This window comes from Balaenoptera physalus, assembly GCF_965194825.1.
Source record: "Balaenoptera physalus genome assembly, chromosome: 20".
Classification (NCBI taxonomy): domain Eukaryota; kingdom Metazoa; phylum Chordata; class Mammalia; order Artiodactyla; family Balaenopteridae; genus Balaenoptera; species Balaenoptera physalus.
The window spans coordinates 20,812,920-20,839,925 of record NC_138901.1 but is presented as its reverse complement, the minus strand read 5'-3'; the positions used below and the strand labels follow the sequence as shown (position 1 = coordinate 20,839,925).

General features: G+C 53.2%; 3 protein-coding genes across 7 annotated transcripts; 2 read left to right on the top strand and 1 right to left on the bottom strand.

Moving 5' to 3' along the window:
• Positions 1 to 11: 11 nt before the first annotated feature.
• Positions 12 to 2,381, bottom strand: HSPB9 (heat shock protein family B (small) member 9). The gene has a single exon (XM_082442578.1). It carries the CDS (start codon positions 1,729 to 1,731, stop codon positions 1,249 to 1,251), a length of 483 nt encoding a protein of 160 aa, XP_082298704.1. The 5' UTR covers positions 1,732 to 2,381; the 3' UTR covers positions 12 to 1,248.
• Positions 2,382 to 2,570: 189 nt separating this feature from the next.
• On the top strand, positions 2,571 to 11,881 carry KAT2A (lysine acetyltransferase 2A). Of its 5 annotated transcripts, none has more exons than XM_082442546.1 (18): positions 2,571 to 3,438; positions 3,578 to 3,701; positions 4,041 to 4,186; positions 4,285 to 4,374; positions 4,676 to 4,857; positions 4,948 to 5,139; positions 5,979 to 6,085; positions 6,285 to 6,395; positions 6,488 to 6,624; positions 6,719 to 6,927; positions 7,154 to 7,280; positions 9,505 to 9,615; positions 9,937 to 10,080; positions 10,330 to 10,444; positions 10,536 to 10,572; positions 10,655 to 10,718; positions 10,851 to 10,935; positions 11,034 to 11,881. In XM_082442546.1, exons 1-18 carry the CDS (start codon positions 2,707 to 2,709, stop codon positions 11,225 to 11,227), a joined length of 2,907 nt encoding a protein of 968 aa, XP_082298672.1. In that variant the 5' UTR covers positions 2,571 to 2,706; the 3' UTR covers positions 11,228 to 11,881. The 5 variants fall into 5 exon arrangements, with proteins under 5 accessions (XP_082298672.1, XP_082298671.1, XP_082298670.1 ...); XM_082442545.1 differs by having other exon boundaries at positions 4,041 to 4,201; XM_082442544.1 differs by having other exon boundaries at positions 4,041 to 4,201; positions 6,485 to 6,624.
• A 415-nt stretch (positions 11,882 to 12,296) lies between these two features.
• Positions 12,297 to 26,437, top strand: DHX58 (DExH-box helicase 58). The gene is given in 14 exon segments (XM_082442564.1): positions 12,297 to 12,430; positions 12,630 to 12,798; positions 13,009 to 13,210; positions 13,594 to 13,784; positions 20,404 to 20,520; positions 21,109 to 21,235; positions 21,402 to 21,593; positions 22,286 to 22,548; positions 23,093 to 23,242; positions 23,335 to 23,496; positions 24,209 to 24,399; positions 25,726 to 25,822; positions 26,123 to 26,186; positions 26,189 to 26,437. Coding segments are annotated over 13 exon segments (2,043 nt in total). The 5' UTR covers positions 12,297 to 12,430; position 12,630; the 3' UTR covers positions 26,308 to 26,437.
• Positions 26,438 to 27,006: the final 569 nt, after the last annotated feature.

Sequence of the window (27,006 nt, the reverse complement as noted above, 5' to 3'; positions counted from 1 at the left end):
CCTCTTGCTGATTAGCGGGCTCAGCAAGAGCATCCATATCCTTACTGTGTTTGGAGTGCGCTTCGTTCTGGGTGATGGGGCAGGCCCTAGGGGCCAGGGAAGGGGGAGGCAGCTCTTCCCTCAGCTGGCTGTCATCAGGCTGCAGCGTCCCCTCCCCACCCCCTGACTCACAGCTGGGAGAGAACCCACAGCATTACCACAGCATTATTGTGACAGCCACGAACCCATTGCCCACAGCCCCCTTCCCCCTCGTCCTTGGTCACCCTGACCTCTGGCTCTGAGCCCTGTTCTGACCAAATCACAATGATGAGTATTTGGGGGTGGGGGGTAAGGGGGGTAGTGGGAGGGGATGGAACCAACTTTTTCTGTATTTTGTATTGTATGTTTTCTTCAACATGTAACCAATCAGTATCTTGTCAATATAGTCAGCCGATCGATCGACCTCCCGCTTGTCTTCCTTGTCTTTCTCTGGCAGAGTTTATCAGACCGTAGCCTCTCTAGCTTACTTGAAGTTAATTTAAAATGAACCTCTAAATCTTGTTAAACAAAAAGTTTAAAGTGAGGGGATGTTGGTGGTCATGGTAACCAAGAGAAAGAGGCCAGCTGTTACCAGCTCTAACTGGGTGGAGTGGGGTAAGAGTGAGCTGGGGCTGAATCTCAGCAAGGTTGAAGTTGAGGGTCTTGCGTTTGCCTCTCCCCCAGCCCCTCCAGATTATATTGGGGTATGTGCAGTCTGTATTTGAAAATAGTTGGTCTCTGAACACCAGAAACAACCTCTTTGGGGTTTTTGATTAGTCTGTACTAGGCTCGTGAGAGACGGGGTCCTCTCACCCTCTTCTCTGAAGAGGAAGGAACACCGACGACCTCTGGAACCTTGGACTGGTCATAAGGCCAAGACGGCAGCCCCACACTGGGGCCAAGCCGGCTGCTCCCTAGTCTCCGGGGGGCCCTCTGCTGGTTCTGGAGTCAAGTGATGCTGGGGCCCTTTTGGCCCTCTGCTGCTCCCTGCTGGGGCTGCTGGTCCAAGCAGTGAGCTGAGCTGAGTAAAACAACACTGCCCACTCTCCCCCCAGCTTCCCGGGGGCCAGATTTATCGTGGACCACCACCTTGAGGTGCCTTTCCTGCCCCTCTGGGCCCTCCACCTGGCCTCCCTCTACCTTTGTTCTACCTCCCCCTCTGACTCCAGCCCCAAGAAACGACCACAGACTCTGAAGCTGTGTTGCTCACTACGGTGGTGGTTTACTGGGTCAGGCTAGTTTGGAACCCTTCTTAGAGCCACTGCTCCTGAGTCTCGAGGCGGGTCCTGTTTGGGCTTCAGGGGAAGGCAGCACCCGGCACTGGCCACGGACGCACAGCTGGCCAGAGGGGGTCAGGCAGCAAGTCATGGCGGCGGGATCCAGGTCCGGTGGTAATGACATTTGCTGGTGCACCTTCTGCGCCACGCGGAAGCCGCTCCCATCCGGGTCACAGCCCTCCAGTTGCCGCCGGCCAGTCACCATCAGGCATCCGCCGTCCACTTGAACCACCAGCTCCTCAGGGGTGAAGCCGTGGGCATACATCTTCATCTGGAAGCCACCCTCCGCATGGACGTTGCCCCGTACAGCTGCCACATCTGCCGTGAGCTGCTGCACCAGCAGGGTGGTCACCTGGTTCTGTTCAGTAAAGGCCACGCTGGGACATCGGGACGCCGACTGGCTCCCATTGGAGAGGCTGCTACTGACCCACTGCATCCGAGTGAGCAACTGCTGTGGAAGGGCGCGAGGCTCCGAATGCAGCGCTTGGCGCTGGGCCGGGCGGCGGACGCCGGAAGCGGGGGCCCTCGTGGCCCCGCGTGGCTCCGCTCCTGCCCGCGCGACGCCGCCCCGCTCAGGGGGCTCCCTTGGCTTCCGGCGAGGTTGGCTTCCACAGAGTATGGGGGTCAGCTGTGCACATGTCCTACCTCCATGGGTCAGGTTGGCAGCCGCCCTGGCGCCCCCTGCTGCTGCTGCTTTTATCTCGGATACGGCCGCTTTCTCGGGCCCTTCCCCACCTTAGTCACAGAGGGCCCGGCCGCCGGGGCTGAGACTCAACCGGATAGGCCAAAAGAGGCTGGTGGCGCTCGAGCCCAACCCTGGAGCTGTCACCAGTACGGAGCGGAGATGAGATTGAGCCGCCGGGCTCTTGCCCTTCTGAGAATCAGGCCTGGGGGGAAGGAGGACTGTCCCCTGAACAGAGCCATCAGTGTGACCGCGGGGTCATCCATTCTTGGAACGTCCTGCACTTCTCTGACCACGCACAATCCTGCGACACATGGGGATTGGGAGGTGGATGCGCCTTCCTGGTTTCCGTCATTCCACCCCGGGCCTACTGTGGCAGGCTCAGAGCTGGGCTCTGGGACCACAAAGATGAAGACTTGGGCCCTGCGCTACGTGAGAGGTGCCCACCGTGTGGGCGGGAGAGCCGTTCCGCCCTTCTCTGCCTCTACCCCATCTCCACCTTGGGAGCCTTTTACCTTACCACGGCCATTACTCTGGCGCTCAGTGCTTATAAAATAAACCCTTTTTGTTGAAGTATAACGTACGCAGAGAAAAGTGCGCAAAGAGAACACACCCGTGTAACCACTTAACAGGTCAAGAAATAGAACTGTTGCTGTTTAATCGCCACACTAGGTGCAACTCTGTGTCCCGAGACGTGTGGGATAGGGCCAGGGTTGGGGCAGGAGGGAGATGCGCAAGAAGCCAACTCGACTCCAGGCCCCAGGCCTGCATTTTCACCCTTGGGCTTGGGAGGTGATTCCCCAAACAGAAGCCTGTGTTCTGGGGTACTTCTCCTTGTCCCAAGAGGGCAGCAATCTTTACTATCTTGGAAGCCTTCGACAGAGATTACAAGTGAGGAGGAGTCAATCTGGGGTGCTCGCTCGGGCCTCACTTGTCTGTCCGACATCAAGAAACAGGACAGAAAAGCCTGGAAGCTGGAGGCAAAGGGAGCGACCATGCAAGACTACAATTCCCATCATGCTCCGGGGCAGGGACGCCTGCGCACTGAACGCCGGTTGCCCATGCGGCCCTAGGGCTGGAAGCGCCGCGCCGCGCTGCGCCGCGCTCCGCTGCGGGGAGGCCATGACGGAACCTTCCCAGGCCTCGACCCCGGCCCCGGCCGCGCAGCCCCGTCCCCTTCAGTCCCCAGCCCCCGCCCCAACTCCGACTCCTACCCTCAGCCCGGCTTCGGCCCCGACTCCGGCTCCCACTCCGGCATCAGCCCCAGCCCCAGCTACAGCCCCAGCCGGGAGCACAGGGACTGGGGGGCCCGGGGTAGGAAGTGGGGGTACCGGGAGCGGGGGTGATCCGGCTCGACCTGGCCTGAGCCAGCAGCAGCGCGCCAGCCAGAGGAAGGCGCAAGTCCGGGGGCTGCCGCGCGCCAAGAAGCTTGAGAAGCTAGGGGTCTTCTCGGCTTGCAAGGTGGGGGCGGGGCCTGGGGTGAGAGGGGGCGGGGTTTGGGGCATCCTAGGGCTTGGGTGGGAATGGGGGCAAAGGTCTGGCTGGGGAACGGCTTCTCACCCCGGGTTACAGGGTTATTGACTGATTCTTCTGCCTCCAGGCCAATGAAACCTGCAAGTGTAATGGCTGGAAAAACCCCAAGCCCCCCACTGCACCCCGCATGGACCTGCAGCAGCCAGCTGCCAACCTGAGCGAGCTGTGCCGCAGCTGTGAGCACCCCTTGGGTAAGGCAGGTGGTGCCCTTGGAGCTGGGGGTGAGGGGGGTGGAGGTGGTGGGTCCTACTTGGACAGGATGACTTAAGTGCCACATAGTTTCATTTCTGGAAGACCGAAGATGCCTCCTAAGGAGGAATTGGTCTGGGAATGTGTATGCCCCAAGGGAGGAGAAAGGAAATCTGCCAGCCAGAAGAGACAAGAGGCCACCCAGATAGGAGCAGTCAGTCTCGTTGCCGGTCACGCTGCTTGGAGGGACTGAGGGTGTGTCTTGGCTGGCGATGAAAAGGAGCAGGAAGCCCTGTTGATTTTTTCTGTTCCTTTTTCCCAACTGCCATTTATCCTTACAGCCGACCACGTGTCCCACCTGGAGAATGTGTCAGAGGATGAGATTAACCGGCTCTTGGGGATGGTGGTGGACGTGGAGAATCTGTTCATGTCTGTTCACAAGGAGGAGGATACGGACACCAAGCAGGTCTATTTCTACCTCTTCAAGGTGAGCTTCTTCCAAGTGAGTGTGCGTGGGTGAAGGAGGGAGGCTGGGGGGTCTGCAGCTCTGTATTCGTTGACCTCTACTCCTCCCTCTTCTTCCAGCTCCTGCGGAAATGCATCCTGCAGATGACTCGGCCCGTGGTGGAGGGGTCCCTGGGCAGCCCCCCATTTGAGAAGCCTAATATTGAGCAGGTGGGATGAGGCAGGTGGTAAGAGGATTGGGGGCATCTTGGAGGAGTGGGGAGGCTGTGTTATCCATCCCCCCCCCCAAGCTGAGGACAGGGGAGAGGTTCAGAGAAAGGAGGATGCTTTGGGCTAACCTCAGGGTGGGCATGGAGGTGGGAGGGGGTATAATTTCTCCTCACAGACAGCTCCAGAGCAAAAGCCCCAGAGAGCCCCCTGCCCTCAGGAAGCACCTACTTTTGGATAAGAAGGCCCTGCTGGCTGCTCACACCTCCTCCCGTTTTGTCCCGTACCTATCTCCCCTTCTCAGGGTGTGCTGAACTTTGTGCAGTACAAGTTTAGTCATCTGGCTCCCCGGGAGCGGCAGACAATGTTCGAGCTCTCGAAGATGTTCTTGCTCTGCCTTAACTACTGGAAGCTTGAGACGCCTGCCCAATTTCGGCAGAGGTCTCAGGCCGAGGACGTGGCTACCTACAAGGTCAATTATACCAGGTAGGTCCAGCCAGGGACAGCATGGGGGAGGCTTGTAAGCCCAGCCTGGGCTTTCATTTACCACCTCCCTGCTCCTCATCCGCTCTGCAGATGGCTCTGTTACTGCCACGTGCCCCAGAGCTGCGATAGCCTTCCCCGGTACGAGACCACTCACGTCTTTGGGCGGAGCCTTCTCCGCTCCATCTTCACCGTTACCCGGCGACAGCTGCTGGAGAAGTTCCGGGTGGAGAAGGACAAGCTGGTGCCCGAGAAGAGGACCCTCATCCTCACCCACTTCCCCAAGTAAGGCTTATTCTGGCCCGTCAGGATCTTGCACCGCGTTCACATCCTCCCTGTGGTCCCCTTTTTTCCAGGAGGGCTTCCTGGATTGGTCCTTCCTCTCACTCCATGAACCTTCTGGGATGTGGGCCTCTACCTGGGAGACTTGCCCAAGGCCCAGATATAATTTGCTAGCTCTTTGCCTTTTCATGTACTAAGTCTGGGGATGACAGGTACATGGCCCGAGCGCTAACACTGCCCACGCCCCTGGTAGACGTGACTAACTGTTTCCCACGGGGTGTGGACGCAGCTGAGAATCCCTCTCACCACAGCACTCCAGGAGCTTACACTTGAGCTGAAACCGTTTTCCACCCCTGTCCTAGTCCCTTCTGTCAGATTTTTCTCTGTTCTGCCACACCATCTTTTCATTTTAAACCTGGCTTACAGCCACCCAGTTCAAGCCTTTCCCAACTAATGCAGGCCCTCATGTGCTCCTCTTGCCACCAGGTGGCAGTAAGAGGTGGCAGGAGAGGGTGGAATCCCATTTCGGTACTGAGGCCCAGGGTAACTGGATGCCCTGCCTGGCACACAGCACAGGATGGCTTCGGTTCAGACCCTGTCTCCCTGTGCTGTTCACCGTGGCATGCTGGGCTTCTAGTCTCTGTTCTGGATCATCCTGTCCTCCTACCTTCAGCGAGGGGCTCCCAGAAGACAGGGAGCTGTGCCTGTTCCTTGTCTGAAGGCAGAAGCAGTCTCTGTCTCCCAGTTCCCTGAGGGCAGCCTCCAGGCCTTCCCGTGTCTGGCCCAGGCTGCTCCCTCGGTTGGAGGACAGAGCTGTGGGACAGACTCTACCCTCCCCCCAGATTCCTGTCTATGCTGGAGGAGGAGATCTACGGGGCAAACTCTCCAATCTGGGAGTCGGGCTTCACCATGCCGCCCTCAGAGGGAACCCAGCTGGTGCCCCGGCCGGGTATGTGCCACACACAGTAGGCTTTCTGCTTGGTCCTCCTGGCTGAGCTCAGCCCCGCAGTGGAGGAGGGGCTGCAATTGGCAGCAGTGGGGAAGTACAGGAGGGCTCAGCTGGGGGTGGGAAAGCCCGGGTCCCTTAGAGGGACACACCAGCACCTTTGACCTCCATCCCCCGATTTTTTCGTCTCTCTCTATGTCAGCTACAGTCAGCGCTGCGGTTGTTCCCAGCGCCCCCATCTTCAGTCCCACCATGGCTGGGGGCAGCAACAGCTCCTTGAGCCTGGATTCCGGAGGGGCTGAGCCCATGCCAGGTGGGTGCTTGACCCCTGACCTCTGCCCCTCATTCACCCCTCCCCCAGCCTCTCTTGCTGTCCCTGGGAGACTTTGCCAGCTTCCTCAGCAGGCGAGAAGAGGAAGCTCCCAGAGAACCTGACCCTGGAGGATGCCAAACGGCTCCGTGTGATGGGCGACATCCCCATGGAGCTCGTCAATGAGGTCATGCTCACCATCACGGATCCCGCGGCCATGCTCGGGCCTGAGGTGGGCAGCCCAGCTTATGGACCAGTTGTGCTGGGGGTGGGGTGGTGGCTCACCACCTGAGACCCCAGCTCAACACCCCTCCTCTGGTGCCCAGACGAGCTTGCTGTCGGCCAACGCCGCCCGGGATGAGACTGCCCGCCTGGAGGAGCGCCGCGGCATCATCGAGTTCCACGTCATCGGCAACTCGCTCACACCCAAGGCCAACCGGCGGGTGTTGCTGTGGCTCGTAGGGCTGCAGAACGTCTTCTCCCACCAGCTGCCACGCATGCCCAAGGAGTACATCGCCCGCCTCGTCTTTGACCCGTACGTCCCCAGGAGAGCCCAACCCGAGGCCACCACACCCGGGCACCTCCTCCTTGGCCTCCCCACTGCTCCCCACTGCTCCCCAGGCCTCTTTCTCCAACCCTGGGCGATTCTTGCTCCTTAGTTCCCAGCACTGTGTACAGCTCAGGCCTCTGGGGTTATTGTGGGCTCCTGGGGAGCATTTGGGGGACAGGTAGGGCCTGTGACCTGACCCTTCTCCCCTCAGGAAGCACAAGACTCTGGCCTTGATCAAGGACGGGCGGGTCATTGGTGGGATCTGCTTCCGCATGTTTCCCACCCAGGGCTTCACGGAGATTGTTTTCTGCGCTGTCACCTCAAACGAGCAGGTCAAGGTGAGTCCATGCCCCTGGTCCCAGCTCCATCCCACCCCCTGCTTCTGCTCTGGACGAGGTCGGAGCAGCACAATAGTGACACAGCTGCCCCCAACCCTTCTTTTAGTGGCCAGACAGTTCTTCACACCCCCACAAGGTGGCAGTTGTACTTTGATAACTGGATTAAGGAAACACCTGTTGATATATGGCACCCCAGAATCAGTAACACTTTTATTTTGTTTTTTTCTAGTTTTATTGAGATGTAACTGACATGTAGGACTGTGTAAGTTTAAGGTGTACAACCTGATGATTTGACTTACATACGTCGTGAAATGATGACCACAGTAAGTTTAGTGAACATCCGTTATCTCTTATAGTTACAAAATTAAAGGAGTAGGAAAAAAAATGCATTTTCTTTGTGATGAGAACTCTCCAGATTTACAGTAACACTTTTAAATGGACCTGTATTTCTCTCATCACAAGAATGTTCACATACATTGGGGAGTTAACTTTTATAACAGCACCCTATGCTAGGTGATAGTCCTGGTTTCTGTCCTTTAATTGTCACAGTAGACCCACTAGTAGGGTCCCTGGTTGTCCTGTTTTATTTTTTTATTTATTTATTTTTTATAAATTTATTTATTTTTTTAATTTTTATTTATTTTATTTTATTTATTTATTTATGGCTGTGTTGGGTCTTCGTTGCTGTGCATGGGCTTTCTCTAGTTGCGGCAAGCGGGGGCCACTCCTCATTGCGGTGCGCGGGCCTCTCACTATCGCGGCCTCTCTTCTTGCGGAGCACAGGCTCCAGACGCGCAGTCTCAGTAATTGTGGCTCACGGGCCTAGTTGCTCTGCGGCATGTGGGATCCTCCCAGACCAGGGCTCGAACCCGTGTGCCCTGCATCGGCAGGCAGACTCTCAACCACTGCGCCACCGGGGAAGCCCAATAAATTTATTTATTTTATTTTTGGCTGTGTTGGGTCTTCGTTGCTGCGCGCGGGCTTTCTCTAGTTGCGGCGAGCGGCGGCTACTCTGCATTGTGGTGCGCGGGGTTCTCATTGCGGTGGCTTCCCTTATTGCGGAGCACGGGCTCTAGGCGCGCGGGCTTCAGTAGTTGTGGTGCGCAGGCTCAGTAGTTGTGGCTCACGGGCTCTAGAGCTCAGGCTCAGTAGTTGTGGCGCACAGGCTTAGTTGCTCCGTGGCATGTGGGATCTTCCTGGACCAGGGCTCGAACCCGTGTCCCCTGCATTGGCAGGTGGATTCTTAACCAGTGCGCCATCAGGGAAGCCCTACTTTTTAATTTTTTATTTTTTTTTAATACTCTTTTTAAAAAATATTTATTTATTGTTTATTTGGCTGTGTTGGGTCTTAGTTGAAGCATGCGGGATCTTCATTGTGGCATGCGAACTCTTAGTTGCGGCATGTGGGATCTAGTTCGCTGACCAAGGATCAAACCCGGGCCCACTGCATTGGGAGCGTGGAGTCTTAGCCACTGGACCACTGCTGTTTTGTTTTTATTTATTTACTTTTTAAAATGGTGCAGCCACTTTATTTTATTTTATTTATTTATTTTTGGCCACGCTGTGCAGCTTGCAGGATTTTAGTTCCCCCACCAGGATCAAACCCACGCCCTCTGCTGTGAAAGTTTGGAGTCCTAACCACTGGACTACCAGAGAATTCCATGGTTGCCCTGTTTTACATAACCCAGATCTGCATGGTGCCTCTTTGGTCCTGACATGTGTGGAAGACAGTCTCTTTGGGGTTCAGATATTGTGCTGAGTGGGGACCTTGTGATTCCCCCTCCCCTTTCCTCCAATTCTGAGGCCCAGGGACTGGGAACTAGCCGCCTGAGGACCACAGCTTCCTGGTTGGGTTTAGATGCAGGCCCTCCCTGCCATAGCTGGCCGCCTGACTTGGACACATTTCCTAAAATAGCTGAGTTTCAGTTTTTTTCCTGTAAAATGGAGGTAACGATAGCTGTTTCATGGGTTAACTTGAGGATTGCTCTGTAAAGAACCAAGCACCACACCAGTTCCAGAGTAAGCGCTTAGAAATCCAGCATCCTTCACTTTTCTCCCCATAAACTCCCCTTCCTCTGCCAGTCGCCTTTCCTCCTACCTGACTTGGATCCCCTGGCTATTCCCACCTCCTTTCCAGTCAGCTCCCTCCCCTGCCCTCCTGAGACCTCTCTAGCTGCAGTCCTGCCCCCTCCCCCCTGAAAAGCCCTGCCCCCTTCCCCTGCAGGGCTATGGGACTCACCTGATGAACCACCTGAAGGAGTATCACATCAAACACAACATTCTCTACTTCCTCACCTATGCCGATGAGTACGCCATTGGCTACTTCAAGAAGCAGGTGACCCTCACCTCACCCCGTTTGCCCACTGCCTGGGGACAGGGGTCATTCTGTTTCATCCCCAGTGTGGATGGAGTGGGAGTCCCTTCGTCTCCCCTGTCCCATCCCACACCTGTGGGGAAGTCCTTCACGCCTGCATGCCTCCCTCCTGCTGCTCCAGGGAAGGATAGGGTTCTCTAGGGCAGCTGGGCAGGCTGGGAGAGCTGGGAGGTTCTGGGGGTGAGTCGGGGTGGGGGGTTAGCCAGCCTGGAAACATTCCAGGGACAGATTCAGGTTGGAAAAGGCTTGCCGACGGATTGGTCATAACTCTCCACGCCCTAGGGCTTCTCCAAGGACATCAAGGTACCCAAGAGCCGCTACTTGGGCTACATTAAGGACTATGAGGGGGCGACACTGATGGAGTGTGAGCTGAACCCTCGAATTCCCTACACGGAGCTGTCCCACATCATCAAGAAGCAGAAGGAGGTGTGTGTGCGTGTGCATGCGTGCACTCACACACATGCACGTCTCCGTGGGGCTTTTCATGAACGTGCACTTGAGGGTGAACACGTGTGGATGTGTACCACGTGTACGTGCATGTGCGCATTTGAAGTGGGATGGGCCAGGGTCTTGGTTCTTGCTCTGCCTCTTAGGGGAAATTAGGGGGGCCTGACTGTGGCCTGGGAGAGTGGTTCCTGGAGCTGGGTTGGCCCCTCAGACCCTTCCTTCCCTCAGATCATCAAGAAGCTGATTGAGCGCAAACAGGCGCAGATCCGAAAGGTCTACCCCGGGCTCAGCTGCTTCAAGGAGGGTGTGAGGCAGATCCCTGTGGAGAGCGTCCCCGGCATTCGTGAGCAGGGGTCTCGGCTGGGGGGGGGGCGTACTGCTTGGGGTGTGCACAGGCATTCTTAGGCGTGTTCTCCCGACTCCCCACTTTGCAGGAGAGACGGGCTGGAAGCCGCTGGGGAAGGAGAAGGGGTGAGTGTTGTGTGGAGGAAGGGGAGGAGGGAGGGGGAGGCAGAGGGCCCAGGAGCCTCAGACTCGGCCTCTCTTGCCCCAGGAAGGAGCTGAAGGACCCAGACCAGCTCTACACGACCCTCAAAAACCTGCTGGCCCAGATCAAGGTGGGGAGACCAGGATCCCTTCTGGGGGTCCCTGTGCCAATGGCTGTGGCTTTCTGACCCAGGGTGGGGGGTAGCTGTCTCGAGCTGGGCGGGGGCACAGCGGGCCTGGCCTCAGCCCGGCTCTCTCTGCAGTCCCACCCCAGTGCCTGGCCCTTCATGGAGCCCGTGAAGAAGTCGGAGGCCCCAGACTACTACGAGGTCATCCGCTTCCCCATCGGTGAGGACCCTCCGTTCCAACTCCTTCCTCCCACACCTGCTCAGGCCCCCTGGGCCGTGCAGCCTCTGAAAACCGTGCCCTTCTCTCCTGCTGCCCAGACCTGAAGACCATGACAGAGAGGCTGCGCAGCCGCTACTATGTGACCCGGAAGCTCTTTGTAGCTGACCTGCAGCGGGTCATCGCCAACTGCCGCGAGTACAACCCCCCGGACAGCGAGTACTGCCGCTGCGCCAGCGCCCTGGAGAAGTTCTTCTACTTCAAGCTCAAGGAGGGCGGGCTCATTGACAAGTAGTCTGGCTTTGGACCTCGGCCTCAACCTGGAATGTCTCCACCTCGGGTTCTGATCTAATCTCTGGGGTGCCCTTGTGCCCAGGTCTGCCTCAGTTTGAGACACTCCAGCCAGGGGCCCTCCAGCCCCTGATCCTGCAGCCCTTTCAGGGCCTTGGGGCACCCCCAAGCCTGCAGCTCTGTCCCACCCTTCATTGTGTCTGACCTTGGGAAGGGGTCTCTCAGGTCTGGGGTTCAGCCCCTCTAAGAGTGGCTGGTGGCCAGAGGATGAACAGCCCTGTCCAGCCCTGGTGGCCCCCAGTCCTGATCCCCCCTTCTCCCCACCACCACCCCCCAACACACACAGACTCACACACACACACACACACACAGACACACACACACACACACACACACACACACACACACACACTCCCCCAAGCTATAGAGTTTTGGAGTCCTGGCCCTGGCCCAGGTCACTGTTTTCCTCAAGGGCAGGATCGCCAACTTGAGCTTGAGTGAGGGGGCTTCAGGGGTTGGAAGTTCAGCCTGGACTGGAGGGGCCATGCCTCACCCTGCACTGTTCTGTTTGTCCCCCAGGGGTGGGGGGCATGGGGACCATTCATTTCCTGGCATTAATCCCTTGGAGGGAATAATAAAGTTTTGGGGTTTTTTTCTCTGTGTGATTGTTTCTTCAGTAGAATCCCTGGCCTTAGCAGGCTGACCCCGTTCCGCCAATACCGCCTGCAGGCTGGGGCTGCCCTTCTCAGCAAGCCTCATGCCTGTCCCGCGCCCCTGGGGCGATGGGACCTGCTGGGCTGCAGCCCCCCACTTCTCCCTGCTGGCTGCTCCTGGTCCAGGTGAAGACTCCACTCCTGGGGGAGGGGCTAGCAGGACCCAGGAGGAGAGGGTGCCTTGCTGTCAGCGGCACTTCTCTCCCACTCCCCCCACTCCTCTCCCTCTCACTCCCCCCTCAACCACCGTATCCCCCACCCCCACTGGCCCCCTGAAGCAAACAAAGTTTTTTCTGTGGGGCAGCGAAGGGAGATTCCCAGGTTGATTTCTGCAGGGCTGGCTCCTCCCCTCAGTTTCAGTTTCCATTTCCTTCTCCGCGGAGCCCAGCAGCATCTGGGCTAAGCCGGAAGGGCTGCAGGTGAGACCCGGGCTGGAACGGGGCAAGTGTGGTCTGCGGTACTCAGCCTTTCCCCCTGCCCAGATCAGGTTTCCGGTAGGTTCCACCGTTGCCCTGCCCCCTTCTCCAACCACCGTTGCTCTGCTCCCTTCTCCCTCAAGCTGGATAGAGTCCGGGGCACAGGGAGTTCCCTAGGCAAGACTGAGCTGGCCAGGAGTGGAGAGTGGCTCTGACGGGTGCCGCGCCTGGGAGGGGGCCAGGAGGGCCAGTGGTCTGAGCTCCCTGCCATTTCCAGAATGGAGCTGCGACCCTACCAGTGGGAGGTGATCATGCCTGCCCTGGAGGGCAAGAATATCATCATTTGGCTGCCCACGGGCTCCGGGAAGACCAGGGCAGCTGCTTATTTGGCCAAGAGGCATCTCGAGACTGTAGACGGAGCCAAGGTGGTTGTATTGGTCAACAGGGTGAGTGTCCTGCCCTCCCCCCAGCGGCGTCTCAACTCCTCGGGTGCCTCTCAGGACCCTCCAGAACTCCAAAGCGGCTGTGACCATCTCTAAGCTCACCTGTCTTTTTACCCACTTCAGAACTCAGCCATGTCCTGGGGGTCACCTTGCTCCCCCCATTCCCCAGGCCCTGATCTAGCTTCCTCTCCCCATCTCATTCTCCACCCCCAGGTGCACCTGGTGACCCAGCATTGTGAGGAGTTCAGCAGCATGCTGGGCAGACGCTGGACCATTACAACCCTGAGTGGGGACATGGGGCCACGAGCTGGCTTTGGCCACGTGGCCCGGAGGCATGACCTGCTCATCTGCACGGCTGAGCTGCTGCAGAAGGCACTGACCAGTCTGGAGGAGGAGGAGCATGTGGAGCTCAACGGTGAGGGCTGGGGGCAGGGGGAAAGGGCGCACCCCTGAGGCCCCCTGCCTGCCAACCCCAGGGCTCCTGTTCTAGTAAAGGTGTTGGGACGTTTCATGGGATGAGGGGTTCCCCATTCACCAAACCCCAGCATACACCCCAGTAGAAACAGACCTGGCTAGAGTGCAGGATCTTGGGCAAGTACCTTCCCCCAGCTGAGCCTTAGTTTACTAATCTGTAAAATGGAGGTAAATCGTCCCTGCCTGGCCCATTCTCTGCGGCCCAGCTGCAAGCTGTGAAGGGAGGAAGGAATTCTCAGATGAGTTGTGGGGACTATGTGAAACAGCTTATGGGAGGAAGGGCTTTGCAAACTTAGGTAATAACCTTCTCTTGTGTGCCTCCAGCCTTCTCCCTGCTGGTGGTGGATGAGTGTCACCACACGCACAAAGACACCGTCTACAACGTCATCCTGAGCCGGTACCTGGAGCTTAAATTCCAGAGGACCCGGCCGCTGCCGCAGGTGCTGGGTCTCACAGCCTCGCCAGGCACTGGCGGGGCCTCCACGCTCGATGGGGCCATTGACCACGTCCTGCAGGTCAGCTTGGCCCCTGTGACCCTCCTACCAGAAACCTCCCTAACCTGTCCTGCCTTACCCCATGCCCATCAGCCCTCTCCAGACTCCCCCAGGCAGGGTTCAAGCCCCTTCGCCACCTAAGCTCCAGCCTCGAATGACTTCTTGTCGCACTTAGAATAATCTCCCAAGTCCACTCTGGCTTACAAAGTCCCATGTGATCTAGGCCTTGCCTACCTCCCACCCTCATTTCCTGCACCCTTCCCCTCACTCCCACTATTCTGGCCTTCTCTCTGTATCTTAAGCATGTCAGGCTTGTCCTGTCTCAGGACCTTTGCACTTGCCATTTCTTCTGCCCTGAATGCCTTTACCCTGCACTTTACTTGTCAGGCTCTTTCTTGTCATTCAGGGAGCAGCTTAAATGTCATGGCTTCAGAGTTTTCCCTGATCATCACTGCGCTCTTTTTTTTTTTAAATAAATTTATTTATTTAATCATTTATTTTTGGCTGCGTTGGGTCTTCATTGCTGCACATGGGCTTTCTCTAGTTGCTGTGAGCAAGGGCTACTCTTCGTTGCGGTGCGTGGGCTTCTCTTTGCAGTGGCTCCTCTTGTTGCGGAGCACGGGCTCTAGGCGTGCGGGCTTCAGTAGTTGTGGCACGCAGGCTCAGTAGTTGTGGCTCGTGGGCTCTAGAGCACAGGCTCAGTAGTTGTGGCACAAGGGCTTAGTTGCTCTGTGGCATGTGGGATCTTCCTGGACCAGGGATCGATCCCGTGTCCCCTGCATTGGCAGGCGGATTCTTAACCACAGCGCCACCAGGGAAGTCCCGCTGTGCTCTTTCATACCATCCAGTTTTTTTTTTTCAGAGCTAGTTAACACTATGTGAAATTCTCTCATTCTGTTACTCTTTTTTTCTTTTCTTTTTTTTTTTTTTTACCATTACTATTTTTTTTAATCAGTCATCAATTTTATACAAATCACAGTATACATGTCAATCCCAATCGCCCAATTCAGCACACCACCATCCCCACCCCACCACAGTTTTCCCCCCTTGGTGCCCATACGTTTGTTCTCTACATCTGTGTCTCAACTTCTGCCCTGCAACCCGGTTCATCTGTACCATTTTTCTAGGTTCCACATACATGTGTTAATATACGATATTTGTTTTTCTCTTTCTGACTTACTTCACTCTGTATGACAGTCTCTAGATCCATCCACGTCTCAAAAAATGACTCAGTTTCGTTCCTTTTTATGGCTGAGTAATATTCCATTGTATATATGTACCACATCTTCTTTATCCATTCGTCTGTCGATGGGCATTTAGGTTGCTTCCATGACCTGGCTATTGTAAATAGTGCTGCAATGAACATTCGGGTGCATGTGTCTTTTTGAATTACGGTTTTCTCTGGGTATATGCCCAGTAGTGGGATTGCTGGGTCATATGGTAATTCTATTTTTAGTTTGTTCCCTATAGTGGCTGTATCTCTGTAGTGGCTGTTCTCTATAGTGGCTGTTGTTCTCTATAGTGGCTGTATCAATTTACATTCCCACCAACAGTGCAAGAGGGTTCCCTTTTCTCCACACCCTCTCCAGTATTTGTTGTTTGTAGATTTTCTGATGATGCCCATTCTAACTGGTGTGAGGTGATACCTCAGTGTAGTTTTGATTTGCATTTCTCTAATAATTAGTGATGTTGAGCATCTTTTCATGTGCTTCATGGCCATCTGTATGTCTTCTTTGGAGAAATGTCTATTTAGGTCTTCTGCCCATTTTTGGATTGGGGTGTTTGTTTCTTTAATATTGAGCTGAATGAGCTGTTTATATATTTTGGAGATTAATCCTTTGTCCGTTGATTCGTTTGCAAATATTTTCCCCATTCTGAGGGTTGTCTTTTCGTCTTGTTTATAGTTTCCTTTGCTGTGCAAAAGCTTTGAAGTTTCATTAGGTCCCATTTGTTTATTTTTGTTTTTATTTCCATTACTCTAGGAGGTGGATCAAAAAAGATCTTGCTGTGATTTATGACAAAGAGTGTTCTTCCTATGTTTTCCTCTAAGAGTTTTATAGTGTCCAGTCTTACATTTAGATCTCTAATCCATTTTGAGTTTGTTTTTGTGTATGGTGTTAGGGACTATTCTATTTTCATTCTTTTACATGTAGCTGTCCAGTTTTCCCAGCACCACTTATTGAAGAGACTGTCTTCTCTTCATTGTATATCTTTGCCTCCTTTGTCATAGATTAGTTGACCATAGGTGCGTGGGTTTATCTCTGGGCTTTCTATCTTGTTCCATTGATCTCTGTTTCTGTTTTTGTGCCAGTACCATATTGGCTTGATTACTGTAGCTTTGTAGTATAGTCTGAAGTCAGGCAGTCTGATTCCTCCAGCTCCGTTTTTTTCCCTCAAGACTGCTTTGGCTATTCGGGGTCTTTTGTGTCTCCATACAAATTTGAAGATGATTTGTTCTAGTTCCGTAAAAAATGCCATTGGTAATTTGATAGGGATTGCATTGACTCTGTAGATTGCTTTGGGTAGTATAGTCATTTTCACAGTATTGATTCTTCCAATCCAAGAACATGGTATATCTCTCCATCTGTTGGTATCATCTTTAATTTCTTTCATCAGTGTCTTATAGTTTTCTGCATACAGGTCTTTTGTCTCCCTAGGTAGGTTTATTGCTAGGTATTTTATTCTTTCTGTTGCAATGGTAAATGGGAGTGTTTCCATAATTTCTCTTTCAGATTTTTCATCATTAGTGTATAGGAATGCAAGGGATTTCTGTGCATTAATTTTGTATCCTGCAACTTTACCAAATTCATTAATTAGCTCTAGTAGTTTTCTGGTGGCATCTTTAGGAATCTCTATGTATAGTATCATGTCATACTCAAACATGAGGATCATGTCATGACAGTTTTACTTCTTCTTTTCCAATTTGTATTCCTTTTATTTCTTTTCTTCTCTGATTGCCATGGCTAGGACTTCCAAAACTATGTTGCATAATAGTGGTGAGAGTGGACATCCTTGTCTCGTTCCTGATCTTAGAGGAAATGCTTTCAGTTTTTCACTGTTGAGAATGATGTTTGCTGTAGGTTTGTCGTATATGGCCTTTATTATGTTGAGGTAGGTTCCCTCTATGCCCACTTTCTGGAGAATTTTTATCATAAATTGGTGATGAATTTTGTCAAAAGCTTTTTCTGCATCTATGGAGATGATCATATGGTTTTTATTCTTCAATTTGTTAATATGGTGTATCACATTGATTGATTTGCATATATTGAAGCATCCTTGCATCCCTGGGATAAATCCCACTTGATCGTGGTGTATGATCCTTTTAATGTGTTTTTGGATTCTGTTTGCTAGTATTTTGTTGAGGATTTTTGCATCTATATTCATCAGTGATATTGGTCTGTAATTTTCTTTTTTTGTAGTATCTTTGTCTGGTTTTGGTATCAGGGTGACGGTGGCCTCATAGAATGAGATTGGGAGTGTTCCTTCCTCTGGAATTTTTTGGAAGAGTTTGAGAAGGATGGGTGTTAGCTCTTCTCTAAATGTTTGATAGAATTCACATGTGAAGCCATCTGGTCCTGGACTTTTGTTTGTTGGAAGATTTTTAATCACAGTTTCAATTTCATTACTTGTGATTGGTCTGTTCATATTTTCTATTTCTTCCTGGTTCAGTCTTGGAAGGTTATACCTTTCTAAGAGTTTGTCCATTTCTTCCAGGTTGTCCATTTTATTGGCCTAGAGTTGCTTGTAGTAGTCTCTTAGGATGCTTTGTATTTCTGCAGTGTCTGTTGTAACTTCTCCTTTTTCATTTCTGATTTTATTGATTTGAGTCCTCTCCCTCTTTTTCTTGATGAGTCTGGCTAATGGCTTATCAATTTTGTTTATCTTCTCAAAGAACCAGCTTTTAGTTTATTGATCTTTGCTACTGTTTTGTTTCTATTTCATTTATTTCTGCTCTGATCTTTATGATTTCTTTCCTTCTGCTAACTTTGGGTTTTGTTTGTTCTTCTTTCTCTAGTTGCTTTAGGTGTAAGGTTAGATTGTTTACTTGAGATTTTTCTTGTTTCTTTAGGTAGGCTTGTATAGCTATAAACATCCATCTTAGAACTGCTTTTGCCGCATCCCATAGGTTTTGGATCATCATGTTTTCATTGTCATTTGTCTCTAGGTATTTTTTGATTTCTTCTTTGATTTCTTCAGTGATCTCTTGGTTATTTAGTAATGTATTGTTTAGCCTCCATGTGTTTGTGTTTTTCACGTTTTTTTCCCTGTAATTGATTTCTAATCTCATAGCATTGTGGTCAGAAAAGATGTTTGATATGATTTCAATTTTCTTAAATTTACTGAGGCTTGATTTGTGACCCAAGATGTGATCTATCCTGGAGAATGTTCCGTGCACACTTGAGAAGAAAGTGTAATCTGCTGTTTTTGGAAGGAATGTCCTATAAATATCAATTAAATCTATCTGGTCTATTGTGTCATTTAAAGCTTCTGTTTCCTTATTTATTTTCATTTTGGATGATCTGTCCATTGGTGTAAGTGAGGTGTTAAAGTCCCCCACTATTATTGTGTTTCTGTCGATTTCCTCTTTTATAGCTGCTAGCAGTTGCCTTATGTATCGAGGTGCTCCTATGTTGGGTGCATATATATTTATAATTGTTATATCTTCTTCTTGGATTGATCCCTTGATCATTATGTATTGTCTTTCCTTGTCTCTTGTCACATTCTTTATTTTATAGTCTATTTTATCTGATATGAGTATAGCTACTCCAGCTTTCTTTTGATTTCCATTTGCATGGAATATCTTTTTCCATCCCCTCACTTTCAGTCTGTATGTGTCCCTAGGTCTGAAGTGGGTCTCTTGTAGACAGCATATATATGGGTCTTGTCTTTGTATCCATTCAGCACGCCTGTGTCTTTCGGTTGGAGCATTTAATCCATTCACGTTTAAGGTAATTATCGATATGTATGTTCCTATGACCATTTTCTTAATCGTTTTGGGTTTGTTTTTGTAGGTCCTTTTCTTCTCTTGTGTTTCCCACTTAGAGAAGTTCCTTTAGCATTTGTTGTAGAGCTGGTTTGGTGGTGCTGAATTCTCTTAGCTTTTGCTTGTCTGTAAAGCTTTTGATTTCTCCATCAAATCTAAATGAGATCCTTGCTGGGTAGAGTAATCTTGGTTGTAGGTTCTTCCCTTTCATCACTTTAAGTATATCATGCCACTCCCTTCTGGCTTGTAGAGTTTCTGCTGAGAAATCAGCTGTTAACCTTATGGGAGTTCCCTTGCTGCTTTCAATAATTTTTCTTTGTCTTTAATTTCTGCCAATTTGATTACTATGTGTCTCAGCATGTTTCTCCTTGGGTTTATCCTGTATGGGACTCTCTGTGCTTCCTGGACTTGGTGGCTATTTCCCTTCCCATGTTAGGGAAGTTTTCAACTATAATCTCGTCAAATATTTTCTCTGGTCCTTTCTCTCTCTCTTCTCCTTCTGGGGCCCCTATAATGCGAATGTTGTTGCGTTTAATGTTGTCCCAGAGGTCTCTTAGGCTGTCTTCATTTCTTTTCATTCTTTTTTCTTTAGTCTGTTCCACAGCAGTGAATTCCACCATTCTGTCTTCCAGGTCACTTATCCGTTCTCCTGCCTCAATTATTCTGCTATTGATTCCTTCTAGTGTAGTTTTCATTTCAGTTATTGTATTGGTCATCTCTGTTTGTTTGTTCTTTAATTCTTCTAGGTCTTTGTTAAACATTTCTTGCATCTTCTCGATCTTTGCCTCCATTCTTATTCCGAGGTCCTGGATCATCTTCACTATCATTATTCTGAATTCTTTTCCTGGAAGGTTGCCTATCTCCACTTCATTTAGTTGTTTTTCTGGGGTTGTATCTTGTTCCTTCATCTGGTATATAGCCCTCTGCCTTTTCATCTTGTCTATCTTTCTGTGAATGTGGTTTTTGTTCCACAGGCTGCAGGATTGTAGTTTTTCTTGCTTCTGCTGTCTGCCCTCTGGTGGTTGAGGCTATCTAAGAGGCTTGATGGGAGGCTCTGGTGGTGGGTAGAGCTGACTGTTGCTGTGGCCTCTGTTACTCTTTTTTTTTAATTTAAATTTAAATTTATTTATTTGGCTGCGTCGGGTCTTAGCTGCGGCACACGGGATCTTCGCTGCGGCATGCGGGATCTTTCATTGCAGTGGGCAGGCTTCTCTGTAGTTCGCTGCGGCATGCGGGATCTTTCATTGCAGTGGGCAGGCTTCTCTGGAGCACGGGCTCCAGAGCGCGCGGGCTCAGTAGTTGTGGCGTGCGGGCTTAACTGCCCTGCGGCATGTGGGATCTTAGTTCCCGGGCCAGGGATCGAACCCGTGTCCCCTACATTGGAAGGTGGATTCTTAACCACTGGACCACCAGGGAAGTCCCTCATTCTGTTACTCTTTACCTGTTTATCATCTGTCTCCCCAACTCCAATGTAAGATGCTCTGTATCCCTGGTAACTAGAACAGCACTGGGCATAGAGAAGGAACGCAATAGCTATTTCTTGAATACATGAGTCCCCACTCCCAGTGGCCCTGCCTCAGCCCATCCTGCCCCAAAGCTCTGCTCATTGTCCCCACAGAACCCCCCATTCCAGTGAACCCCTCTCTGTTGCCCCAGCTCTGTGCCAACCTGGACACGTGGCGCATCATGTCACCCCAGGACTACCGCTCCCAGCTGCAGGAGCACAGCCGCCAGCCCTGCAAACAGTACGACCTCTGCCACAGACGCACCCAGGTGCATGGGGGGAGGGCCGTGGCAGGGGGTGGGGTCTGGTGTGAAGTTAGGGCACCTGGGGTTGAGCTCTGACTCCACCCTCACTAGCTCTGTGGTTTCAGGTTATTTGCTTTTGTCTCAGCCTCCATCTCCCCTTTTTGTGAAATGGGGCAGATACAGCCCATGCCCTCAGCCTGCTGTTTTGTTTGACTCAGATGCCACCGTGGGCATCTCTCAAAACCCTGGGCACGCTTTGCAAACCGTAAAGCTGGGGCACTTTGTGCTGAGGCTGTTCCAAGCTCTCTCCTGCGGTGCAGACACTGTCTGGTGTCTGCTATGACAGGGCTGGACAAGGACTAGACATCACTGTGCTCAGGCCAGAAGTCAAGGATTCCGACGTAGCAGGAGCGGAGTGCAGGACCCCGACCTCTGCCTCCAGCCCGGACTCCTTTCACACCCCGGCCGGCCTCCCTCTGGGGCTCCCACCTGTCCAGCTCCGATGTGCCGGCAGTAGCGGCGCAGCTTCACCCAGAGATCAGCGTCCCCACTGGGTGCCCATTCCCCCGATGTGTGTGGGAAACCCCTCACACCCTCACTCTTCTCGTCCAGGAGCCGTTTGGCGACATGCTGAAGGAGCTCATGGACCAAATCCACGACCATCTGGAGATGCCCGAGTTGAGACGGGACTTCGGGACGCAGACCTACGAGCAACAAGTGGTGGAGCTGAGCCGGGATGGTGAGAGGGGCCGTTCTAGGGAAGGGCTAGGCGGCCGGGGCGGTCCGGGGCGGGGCCATCCTGGGCGGAGCCTTTCGGGCCCCCCCACCCCACCCCGTAGTCTAGACAGAAGTGGGCCCTGGAGGGGCGTGGCCACTCAGGCCCTGCCAACCCTGCCCTCCCTCAGCGGCTGAGGCGGGGCTCCAGGAGCAGCGAGTGTACGCGCTTCACCTGCGTCGCTACAACGACGCACTGCTCATCCACGACACGGTCCGTGCGGTGGATGCCCTGGCCACTCTGCAGGATTTCTACGACAGGGAGCGTACCACTAAGACCCAGGTCCTCCATGCCGAGCGCTGGCTGCTGGCGCTGTTTGATGGTGAGGCTCGCAACTGAACTAAAGGTCAGAGGCCAGCCAGGACGCAGGTGCCAACGTGGGTGGGGAAGGTGCCAACAAGGGTACTGGGGCCCTAATTTTCTAACCAAAAGTCAAGACCGTGGATATGACAGAAGATAATATGCCCTCATTTGTGAAGGTTTGCATAGATATAAAAACTAATTCATGTTTTTGACAGAGATTTTTAAAAAACCATTTAATTGGGACGGTCCTTGAAGGTTTGGGATGTGTGGTACCTTTAAACTGGGAAAGTGAGGTGGTTAGAGGATGAAATGTAAGGCTAGAGGAGGCCTCAGCACAGGCTGGAGGGCAAGGATCTTTCTGAAGAGACCTGAGTTGAGTCAGACCCGGGGAGCAAAGATTAGCATGAAAATGTTCAGGGTCATCCTGGTAGCTGGGTTGAAGAGGGGTACTGGATGAGGTATGTGAGCAAAGGATTCTACACTGTAGGCCCCCGACCTAAGGCTGGCCGGCCTTAAGGCTGGGCAGGCAGAGGGTATCCTTAAGTGTGCTTTTGGTGCTGTCCAGGGGAATTAGGCAGGAGCAGGTGTCGTCAGGCACCCCCCAACCCCCAACTCCTGTAATCTTATCCCCATGAGTCCCCCACGCCCAACCCATGCCTTGCCCACCTCCAGACCTGAGTCCTGCGCCTCTGTTTTGGGCTTTTCTGGCAGATCACAAGAATGAGCTGGCCCACCTGGCAACTCGTGGCCCAGAGAACCCGAAACTGGCGATGCTGGAAGAGATCCTGCAGAAGCAGTTCAGGAGCCCTGACAGCCCCCGGGGCATCATCTTCACCCGGACCCGCCAGAGTGCTCACTCCCTCCTGCTCTGGCTCCAGCAGCAGCCAGGCCTGCAGACAGTGGACATCAGGCCCCAGCTGTTGATTGGGGCTGGGAACAGCAGCCAGAGCGCTCAGATGATCCAGATGACTCAGGTGTGGGTTCTGGGAAAGGAGCTGAGGGTGGGGCTTCCCTAGTGGAGAAAGGGAGGGGACGGAATCTTCAGCACAGAGCAATGGGGGACTGATTAGCTCCAGGCAGAGGGCAGAGAGCTGGGGGGTGGGGTGGAGAGGTAGACTCTGAGGTCCCCAGTGTTGAAGGTTCCCCCCATCTGGAGATCTCTGGGGGAAGAGAGGCAGAGGCTTGGGGATCTGCAGGGAGAGGCGAGTGATGTCCTCAGGACAGGGAATCAGGGGTCTGGGGTCCCTTGCATGAGAAGAATAGGTCCTGAGAGCTCCTAGAGTAGAGGGGCAGGGACCTTTAGGGACTCCTAAGGGAGACAGGGGTTAGATGGGTACCTGGGAAGATGAGCAAGGTCCTGGGGCTACTTGAAGATAGAGGTGGGGATGCAGGGTTCCTAGGGAAAGGGGACAAGATTGTGAGTAAAAGGGCTAAACCAGGAGAGGCTGGGCTGGCAGGAAGATAGGCCTGAACCCACCTCATTTACCATCCTCTTTCTCCTCCCCCACTTCCCCCCAGAGGGACCAGCAAGAAGTGATCCAGAAGTTCCGGACTGGTACCCTGAACCTCTTGGTGGCTACGAGTGTGGCAGAGGAGGGGCTGGACATCCCCCAGTGCAATGTGGTGGTGCGCTATGGGCTCCTGACCAATGAGATCTCCATGGTCCAGGTGCCCAAAGCATCCCTCCCCAAAACAGCCCTCAAAGGATGCTGTGTGGGACCCCAGCCCCACTCAGGCCCCTCTGTTTTCTCTTTCCCCAGGCAAGGGGCCGTGCCCGGGCCAGCCAAAGTGTATACTCATTTGTGGCGGCCCAAGGTAGTCGGGAGCTGAAGCGGGAGCTGACCAATGAGGCGCTGGAGACTCTGATGGAACGGGCAGTGGCTGCTGTGCAGGAGATGGACCAGGCCAAGTACCAGGACAGGGTTTGTGGGCAGCCTGAGTACCCTGCGGGGAAGGGGACTGAGGACTCTGCCTGGAAGGTCTCTGACTGCACACACATGCACTCCCCTGGTCCCCCTTCCTCTGGGGGCTAGCCTGGCCCACCTGGGGAAGATTTGAATGAAGGGAAAGGTAGAGGCTGGGGTGGGGCTTCCAGGGAAAGCAATGGCTGTTCTCCAAAATGCCTTGGAAACAGGCCTTATCCAGGGCTTTGAATTTATCCTCATCACCAAATATTTTGCGTATCTGTGAGAGCCGCCTTACAGCCCTTCTGGAACCAGGCAGCAGGGAAACAGACACATCCACAAAATAAGCCCAGAACCAGGGCTTAAATCAGTTCCCCTGAGGCAGGGTCACCATCGTCCAGCCTTGTTCAGGATGGTCCCTATTTACTCCTGTTGTCCCAGCATAATTATTAACGGTGCCCCATGTTAGATTAAAAGAAGCCACTTTGCACGAAATCCTCCAAAGAGGGAGTAAAGATTCAGCAAAAAGACTTGCCTTCCTCTCATATTGTTTTCCACCCCCATATTTTTTTCCACAGAGCTGCTTGCTAAAAACTCCAGGGATGGTTGAGGAAGTCCCTTCTGGGTGCTAATAACCTGAGGTCTTTGGGAGCCCTTTGTCCCCCTGGGAGCATTCCCGGGGTCAGGTCTCTCAGGCCCCAGCCATGCCCTGTGTCCCCTCCCACCCCAGATCCAGGATCTGCAGCGGGCAGCCTTGGTCAAGCGGGCAGCCCAGGCGGCCCAGCGGGAGAGTCACCAGCACAAGTTCCTGGCAGAGCACGTGCGGCTCCTCTGTGTCAACTGCACGGTGCCCGTGGGCTATGGGAGTGACCTACGGAGGGTCGAGGGTACCCACCACGTCAACGTGAACCCCAACTTCTCGTGAGAACTGTACAAGGGGCTGTCGGGATGGGAAGCGGGGAGAGAAGAAGGGTATGATGGGAGATGGAGAATCCCTCCCAGCCAGACAGTGCTTTGAGGGTTTGGAAGGTTAAAGAGCATTTTAACAACTACCAAGTATGCATTTTCACAGTAGTCTGAGTAGACAGGTCTTATCATCACCCCACTTTACAGGTGAGGAAACAGAGGCTCAGAGAGGCTAAGTGACTTGCCCAAGCTCCCACAGCCACTATGTGGTTGAGCAAGAGCTGGAATTCAGGATGCCAAATGCTGAGGGGCCACAGACTGGCCCCCTGGTCCTACCTACTTTGTTTTTGTTTTTTAATATTTATTTATTTATTTTTGGCTGCATTGGGTCTTAGTTGCGGCACTCGGGATCTTTCGTTGCAGCGTGTGGGCTATTCGTTGTGGCGCGCGGGCTTCTCTCTAGTTGTGGCACGCAGGCTCATTAGCTGCAGCACATGGGCTCTGTAGTCGAGGCACATGGGCTCTGTAGTTGAGGCGCATGGGCTCAGTAGTTACGGCGCCTGGGCCAAATTGCCCTGCAGCATGTGGGATCTTGGTTCCCCAACCAGGTGGTCCTACCTACTTTGAAGACATCAAGAGGGGCTGGTTGTCCCTGAGCCATCCCCTCATCTTCCACCCTCTAGAGGGTAACCTTTCCCCATCCTCCATCCATTCATTATTTATTAGGTACCTGTTATGCCAAGCATCTTCACACAGGTTCTCTCATTTGAGGAGGTAGCATTTCAACTAGGACTTGTCTTGAAGGATGCACTGGGTTGGAAAGTGAGATGAGGAGACGCAGGGATGATGTAACGGGAGTAATTCTGGTTGACCTGAGTGGAAGAGATGGTGAAGGATGAGATTCTGAAGGAACACAGACTGGCCTGTGGAGGACCTTGAAGGTTGGGCCTGAAAGTTTAGCCTTTGTCCTGTAGGCAATGAGGAGTCTTGGAGGGATTTTGAGCAAGGGAATGTCAGGGTCAGATGTACATTTGTAGAGGGTCACTCTGGCAGTTGGTGGAAGGATGACGTGGGGTTGAGAGTAAGGATGGAATGGGATGGAAGGATGGGGCAGGGAGAGCTGTTGGGGGGCTTTTGAAATCATCCGGGTGGGTAGTGCTGAGGCCTGAGCTTGGGCAGAAGAGGGTGCCGTGGAGGCAGCATAGGCAGAGTGTAACCTCTCGACAGGCAGGAAGGCCCAAGGCCCAGGCGCAGGCTCAGCAGGCAGGAGGGCATGAGATCTGGGGCTGGGGTTGGGGGGTGGGGTCCATGAGGGCTATGGCCACTCCCATTCTTCTCCAGGATCTACTACACCATCTCCCATGAGCCTGTGGTCATCAACAGAGTCTTCAAGGACTGGAGGCCTGGGGGCGTCATTAGCTGCAGGAACTGTGGGGAGGTAAGTGCTGGGGCCGTGGCCCTTAGCACTAGTCTTGAGAAGTCCTCAGTCTGAGGGAGGAAGCCCAGCCTCTGCATCAGGGTGCCCTCACTGGGATGGGGAGGCAGCCCTGCCCAGGAGCTCCCAATCTGAGGAGAGGAGTTCCACCCCTGTCTTAGGGAGCCCACAGTGTGATGGGGGAGATAGCTCTCAGGCTGAGGTGGGAGACATAGGCCCAGCATTCATGAACTCCAACCTGAGGAGAGAAAGCCCAGTCTGAGGACAGAGATGCAGACCTGGCCATCTCTGTCCCACCCACAGGGCTGGGGTCTGCAGATGATCTACAAGTCAGTGAAGCTGCCAGTACTCAAAGTCCGCAGCTTGCTGCTGAGACACCGCAAGGGCGGGTCCAGTCCAAGAAGTGGTCCCGCGTGCCCTTCACCGTGCCTGACTTTGACTACGTGCAGCACTGTGCCCAGAGCCTGGCAGACTTCTCCCTGGACTGACCATCCTTGTCCCTGCAGTGCCTGCTGTAGCCTGCAGGGGGCGGGAGAATCCACAGCAGCCACCATCTCCTGGGCAAAGCCTGGGTCCAGCCCCTCCCTCCAGAGTCACCAGCTCCAGGCTCCCGGCTGACCAGCCACAGAGAACCCTGGGCACCCAGGCTGGCCTGGACTCCCACACTGAGGAAGCAGCTGGAGAGCCGCAGCTCATCCCAGACCCCCCTTACATGTACACAGACACCTTCGTGTGCAATGGATGGAGCTGGTGGGGGGAAACTGAGGCAGAAAATGGCCCCACTGTACTAGGCATAGCCAGTTTCCCTTGGCTTCAACATTCCTTCCCTGCCAAGGCCACTTGTATTCTTTGAGATTCTCCGTAAATTAAAAATAAAGAAGTAGAACTCATGTAGAAAATAGGGTGGTATTTTTTTTTTTAATTAATTTACTTATTTATTTATTTATTTATTTTTGGCTGTGTTGGGTTGGGTCTTCGTTTCTGTGCGAGGGCTTTCTCTAGTTGTGGCAAGCGGGGGCCACTCTTCATCGCGGTGCGCGGGCCTCTCACTATCGTGGCCTCTCTTGTTGCAGAGCACAGGCTCCAGACGCGCAGGCTCAGTAGTTGTGGCTCACGGGCCCAGTTGCTCTGCGGCATGTGGGATCTTCCCAGACCAGGGCTCGAACCCGTGTCCCCTGCATTTGCAG

Bases quoted from the DNA above. Each gene is read 5' to 3' on its own strand.
- HSPB9 (XM_082442578.1), bottom strand. From the start codon at position 1,731: ATGCAGTGGGTCAGTAGCAGCCTCTCCAATGGGAGCCAGTCGGCGTCC.
- KAT2A (XM_082442544.1), top strand. From the start codon at position 2,707: ATGCGCAAGAAGCCAACTCGACTCCAGGCCCCAGGCCTGCATTTTCAC. The intron at 4,202-4,284 runs GTGAGTGTGCGT...CTCTTCTTCCAG, and splicing joins TCAAGGTGAGCTTCTTCCAA to CTCCTGCGGAAATGCATCCT. The intron at 4,375-4,675 runs GTGGGATGAGGC...TCCCCTTCTCAG, and splicing joins AGAAGCCTAATATTGAGCAG to GGTGTGCTGAACTTTGTGCA.